Source organism: Triticum urartu, chromosome 6 (genome assembly GCF_003073215.2).
Source record: "Triticum urartu cultivar G1812 chromosome 6, Tu2.1, whole genome shotgun sequence".
Classification (NCBI taxonomy): Eukaryota; Viridiplantae; Streptophyta; class Magnoliopsida; order Poales; family Poaceae; genus Triticum; species Triticum urartu.
In genome coordinates, this window is record NC_053027.1 from 29,238,181 (window position 1) to 29,249,390 (window position 11,210).

An 11,210-nucleotide genomic window follows, 5' to 3' on the forward strand; every position below is an offset into this window, starting at 1 on the left:
AGGAACCAAAGAAATTCATTGATTAGCTTTGGGAATTGGGGCCCGGCCTCTTAGGAACTTGGGGCAATTAATTGGGAAAGAAGATGGAGAATGGGAGATGAATGAGGGTGTGATTCAAAGAGCCAGCGAAGGATAAAGATTTGCTTCTTTTTTTTGAGTTGAGGATAAAGATTTGCTGTTCGTGCGTGACTTGTTTCCTTCTTTATGGGTCAGGCCTGCTTCTCTTGTGTACTTGTGTACTAGTAGTCTATTTTTCTTGAGATGCATGGGCCCCTGCTGAGGCTGGGCCCTAGGCCGTCGCACTCGTTGCCATGGCCCAGGGCCGGCCCTGGCGGGACTATCACTTCCAAGTTCCACTATGTTGATGGCCTCTGCTGCAAGAAGCAGCACGCCGCAGCTTCTCCTATTCCTTTACGCTGGCTGCGTCCTCCTTGTCATGTCGAGTAATGCTCCTTGGCATGTCGCAGCAGCTGCCAACTCGCCGTTCTCCTTCAGCTTCGACTTCTCCACCATATCCACCTCCCGCTTAGAAGACCTCCAACTCGAGGGCGATGCGGCCCAGCACGGGAAGCTAGTCGACCTGACCTGCTACTCCCTCACGCAGAGAAACCCCTACGGCGACTGCACGGGGGGGATGGTGTACGCTCACCCGGTGCCCTTCTATGACAGTATCACCGGTGAGGTGTCGAGCTTCACCACGCAGTTCACCTTCGCGATGGGGCTCAACTCCGCTGGCGGCAACGAGGGTGGCATGGCTTTCTTCCTCTCCAGCTACCCTTCAAGATTGCCGCCGGACTCAAGCGGCAGTGGGGGCAACCTTGGTCTCCCTGGTAATGACGGCCTGAGCCAAGCCTATGGCACAGACCGGTTCATCGCCGTTGAGTTCGACACATTGAGCAACACCTGGGATCCAAGGGGCACCCAGGACCATATCGGCATCGACATCAACACTGTTAGTCAGTCGGTTAACACGACAGGCTTGCCCACCTTCAGCTTGAACGGCTCTATGACGGCGTCCATCACCTTTGACAGCAATACCAAGATGCTTGTCGCCTCCCTGCAGTTTGATGACCGTCCTTCTGTCGGCCCTGTTGAGGTAAGCACCATGTTGCCAGATCCCGTCACGTCCTTGCTACCGTCGGAGGTGGCAATTGGGTTTTCTGCGGCCACCGGTGAATCCTTCCAGCTCCATCAGATACTGTCATGGTCCTTCAACTCAACTCTTGCAACTCACGCAGGTATATCTGTATGCAACGCCCTAATTTTCTAATTCAGAATACTTGAAAGAATTATCTGGCAGAAAAAATGATACTAATATATACTCCCAAAATGGATTGCCGGTGTCTTCCCCTTTTCCAAAAAAGTCCCAAAATGGATTGACATAATAAGTGTTTGATTTTTTTCTAACTTTGATCATGAATATACATAAAAAAAATTAGATTCATCGTGAAGTAGTTTCATGGTCATTGTCTCGCAATTTTTCTTCAGCATATTTAGGAAAAATAGCAATAAAAGTGACACATCTCATAGGCCATGTCAAAACCTATTTTGGAAAAGGAGTGAAAATATTTTTTTATTATTAAAGAAAAGGAACAAAAAGATTGTTATTTTGGCTAGGTAAATTATATTTTGGACCAGCTATTTGTTAAATTGATAACATGGATGAATATTTCTAAATTTTGACAGTTTGAACCACATTTCAAACTGAATATTCCACTTTGAACCAAATTTAACTCACATATTCAGTTCAAATGTGGAATGTTTCTAAAACGGAGTAGGATTATTTCTCAACATTCAGTAGATGTGGAATATTCACTATTTGTATCACCAGGTCTCCCTAAATATGAAATGTGCTTCAAAGTAGAGTATTCAGATCAATTGTGGTTCAAACTGTCAAAAATTAGAAATAGGATGTCCAAGTTGTCATGGTGTAACTCTTTTGTAAAAAAAAAAAAGGTAGTGGAGTTTAGACCTCTGTCATGTACATCTTACATCTCACTAGTAAAGTTTACTAAAATACCTCCATTGCCCACCAAATAACATGAATTTTTGCTCCAGCCAAAATTTTCAACAGCCTACCATCTCTCGTATAAATCTCGCATCTAAGTCAGTCACGTTCCTTAACTTGCCTATTTATTTTTCAATGATCCCCATGGCCTGATGGCCAGACTCCAATATGAGTGATAATTCTTAAGTTCTCAAAATCAAGACATTTCATAGAGTGTTTAAATATTTATGCTATTAGTATGAATTTAGCATTTATAATTTATTACTTTATTTGGCCTTTTCTTGTATATATAGGTATTGGCCCACTAGCAACACAAATAAAGCTAAGCCGAGTGAACGGATCAGGGGACACTAGTGGATCAGGGGAAAATAGCGGATCAGTGGACGATAGCGGATCAGGGGACACTAGTGGATCAGGGGAAAATAGCGGATCAGGGGAAAATAGCGGATCAGGGGACACTAGTGGATCAGGGGACACTAGTGGATCAGGGAACACTAGCGGATCAGGGGACAATAGCGGACCAGGGGGCACTAGCGGACCAGGGGGCACTAGCGGATCTGTGGACAATAGTGGATTTGGGGACACTAGCGGATCAAGGGACACTAGCGGATCAGGTGACACTAGCGGACCAGTGGACAATAAGGGGTCAGGGGGCACTGGCGGATCAGTGGACAATAAGGGATCAGGGGGCACTGGTGGATCAGTGGACAATAAGGGATCAGGGGGCACTGGCAGATCAGGCGACAATAAGGGATCAGGAGGCACTGGCGGATCAGGTAGAAAACCCCATATGCTCGTGATCCTACAATTTTTTTGCATGAATATTGTTTTCAATTACAATAACGATACACTTTGATTTAAATGTCAATCGCTATATTTCTGTATAGCATAGAAAATGATTTTTCCAATAATTTGATAATGTCCGTTAGTCATGGCCTTACTATTGCATTTAACACTGAAAGTGCCCATTGCTTTTTGATAATTTAGTAGGATTATAATGCTTAAGTCGGCAAATACCAACAACATTTAGCTCCGCCAAAAAAAATACCATGACAAAATGCTGGCTAGACCATGCCATGCTGCATACAATAATCATAATATATGGTAAGATATTCTAGAGAATATGTGAAACTTTAGAAGAAGCAAAGAGGACTTGCTTGATGAAGACCTGCAGGTTTGTGCTGCCGTTTTGCATGGAGGACATGGAAACATTTAGGTTATGTAATTGTGCTGCATCCAGGTGTTGTCAAGACCTTGTATTTTGTGCTCAGCTTTGTCTTGGCACACTCTAAAATTCTCAAAGATCATGTGTAAATTCTAGTTGCGGTTGATGGTAATGGCTTGGCCGTGGATGTTGGACTGGTATGACTTAGGTTGGGAAAGGGCAAGGGATGCGCGTCAGAGTAGTACTTGTGGATAGGGATGGCAGAAGTGGATCTTGATCGAGTTATTTAGTTATTAATTACTCCCTCGAGTCCAAAAACGTTGGTGCATTTGAAACGGGTCTAATCAAACTTTTAAAACTTGACTATCAATTCAATGTGTAAAACAACTTTGAAACTTTTGACTATCAATATGTTTTGACATACTTACATTCAAATGTGTATATTTTTCCCTAAGCAGTAGATCCATGATATCACAATTTTATTTAGTTCTATAATCATATTATAACGTTAAATAATGGTCAGAGTTGTAAGTTGGAGACCGTTTTGTGTCCCAAATCATCATATTTTTGTGGACCGAAAAGGGTCACGTATTCTTGTTACCTTATAGATGGCCTTTTATGGTCACTTTGCTTAGGAATTTTAAAACACAAGAGCAAGCAAAAGAAGTTGTCTGGCACAGTCTACAGGAAATCTGCGCCCACGCCACACACAAAAAAGGCTTTCAATAGGTTTAAATTACTTTTAAGGATATCCAATTAGTGAATATTTTCCTATGAAACTGAACAGAAATCGTTAAAGAAGAGTCGTATGCATTGACATCCCATAAACTCAACAGAAAGGCTCATGTAGATGAAGATTTCTAAATTTACAGTCCTGCAATTAATGTTCCTTCATTTTCGAAAAAGTGTTGAAATTCTCTCTAAATAAAGAGGCCCTCACTAACCATAACTCTCGTTGTAATGGCTCGGACAGTGCTTGTCTTTTGTTTGTACTCTGCTCTGCTTAATAATTAATAAAAATGGTTGTGTGCATCACATTGATGCAGAGGCTGGGGGTTTAACCTCCTTCTCGAAAAAAACAACACAGTGCCATGACTCCAGGAAATTCAGTGCAAATTTGATTTATTGTTTTTTTTTTTGCGAATTGATGTATTGCTTTGAAGATGTGCACCTTGAGGAGAGTAACTTCAACAATATTTAACCAGCATGGTCCATCCTTGAACAGGTAGCGGAGAGTATGTCATCACATGGAGTATACTATCTGTTCTGTACTTGGTAGCCCTGCTTTGGTGCGCAATGTCAGGTTTTTCACATCGTAGGTGGAGATTCAAAAGCGATTCCTTCGTGTTGGGAACAACCGGCCTTGGGCGATTTGAGCACAGCGAGTTGGCCAGGGCAACGAACGATTTCTCGGAGAAAAGCAAGCTTGGAGTCGGTGCCTTTGGTGCTGTATATAAGGGGTGTTACAAGGACAAGGAAGGCAGGCAATTAGAAGTTGCTGTGAAAAAAATAAAGCAGACTGAAGGAAGGGATTTCAGCGGCGAACTCAAGACGATTAGTGCAACGAGGCACATGAATCTAGTCGAGCTGAAAGGTTGGTGCTGCAGCCGAGACAACTCAGCCTGTATCGGTTTCTGCTGTTGCGGTTGTCGGCAAAAGGTTAAACGTTTCCTTGTATATGAATTGGTACCTAATGGCGACCTGGAGTACCACCTGAAGAATGTTCTACCATGGGAGAAGAGGTATGCATGTATTGTTCGTACCTTTTCTTTTTTCTCCTCGAACTTGTAGAACATGCACCTTAATTTGGAGCAGCTAAAATGAATTGCTACCAAGAGTAATCATTCTATATTACCTGGTATAGAGTGACACTCTATGGTCTATGGCTTTAACCATAGTTATGATATAACAATATATTTCAGCTTCTTGTACTCCACATGTTAACATATGTAAGGAGCACATTGGGTTAAAAACGTTGCTTTATACTTTTACTTATATTAATTTAACAGGTACAAAATAGCGAAGGGGATAGGTTCTGCCATAACTTATCTCCACCACGGATGCAAGAGGTGCATCTTGCACAGAGATATCAAGCCAAGCAACATACTCTTGGACGATGAGTTCAACCCCAAGCTTGGTGACTTCGGGCTATCGAGGATCACTGGCAAGGATAGTACCATGCTGATGACAACTGCTATCGGGACGTTGGGGTACATGGATCCACAATGCATTAAAGATGGGGAAGTAGAGTACAACTGTAGGTCCGACGTCTACAGCTTCGGAATTGTTCTACTAGAGATTGCATGTGGAAAGAAGCCCAGGGAGCAAATCCAGCTGGAGGAGCTGAGGAGCACCGGAACTGAAGCCCAGTTTGTGGAGAATGTCGCTGATGACAAATTAAATGGAGACTACAATAGGACAGAGATGCAGCGCCTGATTTTCCTGGGACTCAGGTGCTCCCACCCAGTTGGGCAACAACGTCCTTACATGAAGGATGCAATGAAATACCTGGAGGATGGCATAGAGTTGCCTGCTATAACTGAAAGACAGAGCCACCAGGGTGCATATGGCACTATTTGCTCTGACGAGCAGGCACTTATGTCACCTGGTGCTGTCTCTTCCTGTTAGTCAATCTCAGCTAGCTGTGCCATTGATTCATGGGTCAACACTTTCTCATGCCTCATCCAAGCGTGTGTGTTTCTCATATGCACACATCTATCGCTTGCAATTCAACTTCCTAAGTTTACCGTTGTAATTCGGATATTAATTCATCAGTATATCGACTGCAGCAGTCCTAAGGCTCTTAAGTTTATCATGTTTACCTCCAGTTAGTAGAGTCCAGAAATATAGTCTGTTGTCAATGGAAAGGCGGCAGTTTTTATTTCAGTGTTTGGGTTTATCACTTCTATTGGATTATTTTTAGAAAATGTACTCCTCTGTGTTTACATCACAAAGAAAATAAGCAAACGCTTTAATGCATGTTGCATCCATGCCGTTCGTGTTTGGGTTCAAGAAAATTAGATGGATATATGAATGTTGCATCCCTGGTAATCGTTAAATGTGGGAATGCCTTTTGGTGGAATGTGACATTCCGACTAGCAATGTCAGATTACCGTGTTTGGATGGAAAAGTTTGAGACCGTGTTTGGTTCAACTTTGTTAATGTGACATCCAAGCCTCTCCATTGCTGCGATCTTCTCCAAGCCTAACTACTGCTGCAGATCATCTCCAAGTCCTTCTCCACTGCCGTTTATCTATAGCCTGGGAACTAGTTTCAGACAATGTTAAGTTGGAGACCCAGGAGTATCTGTCTACAACGTTTAATGGATTTCTTTGTACAAGTTCATTTCTTTACTGGGTGATTCAGCGTGAGCGGTAGTGAAACATTTAATGGATTTCTTACAAGTTCAATGCTTATTCAGTAGAACTGCCATTTGTTGCATGGTTACCACAGTTGATCAGTTCGACGGCACGAATGGGGTTACTCCAGCAGGCACATCCACCGCGCCACAACCCGCCACGACCAGGATCCGGTCGAGCCCGAGCCAGTTCGAGCCGCCGCAGCCGCGACGGGCATCACCTCCTCGCAGTCCCTCCACGTCTGGCCACACGCCCGCGACTCAGCCTGGACGTGCCGAGCGGGCTTTTCGGCCTGCTCGTGGCCCGTTAAGGACCGGACCGTACGGTCCAGGACCGCTACAAAATTCGGTCGGTCCGAGCTCTGAATATCGGCCCGATAACACATCCGGTCCGGTCCTGTTTTTAACCGGGCTGACCAAGCGGACCGAGAGGCGGCCCAAGGCCCAGGCGCCCCACAGTCCAACTCCTGTTCGTTGCTAGGGCACGGCGCACCCCCAGTCGATCCATTGTATCCTCCCAGTCCCACGCCGCACACCAAAGACAGAGCCGCCACCTCCAGGTCAAAGGCGACGGCGCCGTCGGACCTCGCCCCATCCGGCCGTCCCTCTCCAATCTCCATCGCCACCTTGATCTCTCCTACCGCGCCATTGTCACCTTGCTCTTGTCCAAGCTGGAGGAGCACGAGTACGCTGGTGACGCAGATCAAGCAGCAGGGACGCAACCTGCACGCCGTCGGTCCCGCCTCCCCTGGTTCCTTGCCGAGCGCCACGAAGAGGAAGGGACTAAGGTAACCTCGTCCTCGACTATCTCATCCTCTGTAGTTTCTCCTCTGTTTTAGGTATAGGTTGTTGTTTATTTCATGATTGATGTACACTTGCTTGTACCGATGAAGTGATGAGGTAGAGGTAGATGTTTAGGTTGTTGCTTTATTGTTGATAGATCTACACTTACAGATGAAATGATGAGTTATAGGCTGAATCAGGCAGAGATAGATGTTGCTATTTTTATGACAATGTGCTTCTTTTTGTAGAGAATGGTGAAGGGGAAGGGGAATGAGAAGGAAAATGCGATTGGGAAGGAGAAGGAGAAGGGCAAGATGAAGGCAAAGGAGAAGAGCTTAAGTTACTTAATTAGGCAAGAATCGCCGCTGCCTCCGCCGGTTCGGAAGAAGGGCAAGCCGCCGAAGCTGATTAAGAAGGCGAAAGACTATACCAATGCCCCAATCGCAGATTTGATTTGTAGGGTAAAAAAACACCCTCCGCTGCCTCCACGTCTCCCCAACCGCACCGGCGCTGGCGTGCGTGCTGCGGAAGCTGCTGCCTCCGGCTCCGCAACCAACTCCGAGATGGCTCATGCATCTACTATGGTATGATTGTTTTACTTGATGATGGATGTAGCCATATTCACATATATCCATATAGGTACTGTTTTTTCTTATTTGTGTGCTCATGTGTGTTAGGTGTCAGAGGAGGAAGAGGAGGAGGAGGACGAGGACGAGGACGAGGGCATTCAGGAGGAGGAGGACGAGGACGAGGACGAGGGCATTCAGGAGGAGGAGGACAAGGACGATGAGGAATACGAGGAATTTGTTGTCCCACCTGGAGGTTATTATATGTCGGATTTCGACGAGGATACGTCGGATGGGTACAAGGAATCAGCTGCTGAACTAGAAGCCGAAGGAGGTGATGATATGTCCGATGAAGAAATTGTGCATGTTATTTCCAGTGATGAGGAGGCAAGAGAAAGGAACAAGAAAAAGACCAAGAGGCCAAGAGCCAATGCTCCTGTTAGGACGTCGTCAAAAGTTTGGGTCCATTTTCATAAGGATAAGAGGCCATCAAAGAAGCACCCTGGAAAGCTTGTGTTGAAGGCATGTTGCAATTATTGTGAGTCTGAATATGCATATAAACAAGGTGGTAGCACCTCAACTCTTAGAAGGCATCACAAAGTGTGTAAGAATTACAAGAACAAGAAAGCTAAGGAAGCCATCCAAGCAAATCTTTTCTTCCGAAGAACCAATGCTCCAACAATGGACCATTCCATTGAGTATGACCAAGGAATAATCAAAGAGCTTGTTGCGAAGATGATATGTCTGCATGAGTATTCATTCAGAATGGTTGAACATAAGTGGTTCAATATTCTAATGAAGAGCATGAATCCAAATTATCAACCCATTGGAAGGAAGGTAATAAACAGTGAGTGCATGCAGGTTTTCCATAGAGAAAAAGAGGTGCTTAAATCCCTCCTAAAGGGTGTGGACTCCATTAGCTTAACTACGGATTTGTGGACAAGTAATCAGACCATATCTTACATGTGTGTGGTTGCACATTATATAGATGAGGATTGGAAGATGCAAACTCGTGTGCTTGCTTTCATAGAGTTGGATCCTCCTCACTCTGGAAATGTCATTGCTGATGCTCTCTATGTTTGTGTGACCGAATGGAAGATTGAGAACAAAATCATGTCCGTCACACTCGACAATGCTTCTAACAATGATGGTGCCGTTGATGCTTTGAAGGCAAAGTTCTTGGTTCGTAGAGGTATGCTTGCTGTTTTTCAACATATGCTTGCTGTTTTCGACTCGTATGCTCATATAGAAGTTGAATATAGATAAGGAGTTGAACATATGCTTGCTGTTTTGAACATATGCTTGTGGAGTTGAACATGTGCTTGCTGTTTTTGAACATATGCTTGTGGAGTTGAACATATGCTTGCTGTTTTTGACTTGTATGCTCATATGAGAGGTATGCTTGCTGTTTTTAACTTGTATGCTCCTATTCTTTTGCAGGTGCGGACTTCGATGCCCAATATTTCCATGTCTGTTGTTTTGCACACATCCTCAATTTGGTGGTGCAAGATGGGACAGAGGTCTTGGACCCTTTGATAAAGAGCTTGAGACAGACGGTGAAATATTTCAAGAGGTCACCTTCTCGTCTCAAAGCATTTGTGGACACTTGCAAAAGCTTAGGTGTCACGGTTGGTAAGCGTTTGCACCTAGATTGCAAAGCAAGATGGAGTTCAACCTATAAGATGATTAAAACTGCCCGTAAATACAAAGGAGCCTTGACCTCTCATGCGGGTTCTGATGCCAACTATGCTTGGGCGCCATTAGAAGCAGAGTGGGATATGTATGACCTTATTGCTCCATTGCTTAAGAGTTTGGCTGTGGTGACGACCGCATTTTCAGGCAGCTTATATCCTACTTCAAACACCTTCTACTTACACATTGTTGGCGTCAAGGTTGCAATCAAAGAGGCAATGAAAAGTACAAGTGAACACTATAGGGTAATGGCCGAAGAAATGTTGGAGAAGTTTGACAAATATTGGGAAGAAAAGAACAACGCCATGGTGATTGCTACCGTGTTTGATCCAAGGTACATATGCTTTCTGTTTTTCAACAAATGCTTGCTGTTTTTACTCCTATGCTCATATAGAAGTTGAATATAGATGAGAATTTGAACATATGCTTGCTGTTTTTGAACAAATGCTTGCTGTTTTTACTCCTATGCTCATATAGAAGTTGAATATACATGAGAATTTGAACATATGCTTGCTGTTAACTCATATGCTTGCTACCATCTTTGATACAAGGTACAAGATGAATTACATAGAGTGGGCCTTTGGAGAACTTTATGGACCGATGAGATGTAAACATGAGTTCGACCTTGTAATGGAAGAGTTGGAGACCTTGTATGACAAATGTGTGGCCCAAGATAATAGAGGTGGAGCAAAAGTAAGTGCATCCTTGTCTACAAGCATCCCAATTCAAGCTGGGTATGAGTCCTTCTTATCGGCCCGTTCAACACAAATATCAAAGAGTGAGCTTAGAAATTATCTAGAGGATAAATGTGAGCCTCCCACAGTTCCTCTTGATCTTCTTGGCTGGTGGAAGGTACATGCTCCTAGGTACCCAATGATGGCAAAGATAGCAAAAAAGTTCCTCACTATCCCGGCTACCTCTGTCTCATCGGAATTAACCTTTAGCACTACCGGAAGGATTTTAGGTATGTCAACTTATCCTTTTAAACTTTGGATATGAAATTGTCAACTTCTCACACTCGAACTAACATTTGTCAACTTGTGTTGTATTAGATGACTATAGGAGTTCTCTGAAACCCTCTACGGTGGAGGCCTTGGTTTGTAGTGCAAGTTATATCAAGGGTTCACACATCGACTTGAATGTGTTGGTATGTTTGCTATTTTCTCTTTAAATTTTCTTTGTATTTTGTTTGTCATATGTGATGTGAAAATTTGGCTATGTAGCCGAGGGAGGATGAGGAGGATGAGGATGTTGAGACCATAAAGCTACCCTCCTAAAGTGTGGCAAGATGAACAACTGGTAACTACTATCCCTACATGTTTCACCATACTTGTCATATGATACCCAATATGTTTATGTGGACGTCTCTTTTCTTGATTGTAGACATGTGGATGTTGCTCTTGCTATTTTGGAGATGGATGTCAAAGAGATCTTCTCATGTGGATGCTACTTTTGCATTTGTGTTAATGCTGGACTTGCATATTGTCATTGCAAGTTTGAAGATGAACCATTCATTCGTGTATGTTTGAAACCACTCATTTGTGTTATGTTGGAACTTGCAATTGTTATGAACTATGAAATGCCATTGCAAGTTTGTAATCATGTCGTTCAATGATGATATGAACTCATGTTTGACTT

At 43.7% G+C, this 11,210-nt stretch overlaps 1 protein-coding gene across 1 annotated transcript; it reads left to right on the forward strand.

Moving 5' to 3' along the window:
* Nucleotides 1-358: 358 nt before the first annotated feature.
* On the forward strand, nt 359-10,849 carry LOC125516456 (probable L-type lectin-domain containing receptor kinase S.7). Its single transcript, XM_048681893.1, has 11 exons — nt 359-1,238; nt 4,477-4,915; nt 5,183-5,796; nt 6,627-6,652; nt 7,077-7,319; nt 7,563-7,898; nt 8,979-9,072; nt 9,321-9,512; nt 9,720-9,906; nt 10,124-10,265; nt 10,796-10,849. The coding sequence occupies exons 1-11, from the start codon at nt 359-361 to the stop codon at nt 10,847-10,849; spliced, it is 3,207 nt and encodes a 1,068-aa protein (XP_048537850.1).
* The last annotated feature ends 361 nt before the right edge of the window (nt 10,850-11,210 follow it).

What these genes read in the sequence shown, in the direction of transcription:
- LOC125516456 (XM_048681893.1), top strand. Translation starts at nt 359, where the DNA reads ATGTTGATGGCCTCTGCTGCAAGAAGCAGCACGCCGCAGCTTCTCCTA. An exon ending in AGTTCGACGGCACGAATGGG is followed by an intron (nt 6,653 to 7,076) that starts GTTACTCCAGCA and finishes CACCAAAGACAG; the next exon opens with AGCCGCCACCTCCAGGTCAA. An exon ending in ACGAAGAGGAAGGGACTAAG is followed by an intron (nt 7,320 to 7,562) that starts GTAACCTCGTCC and finishes TTCTTTTTGTAG; the next exon opens with AGAATGGTGAAGGGGAAGGG.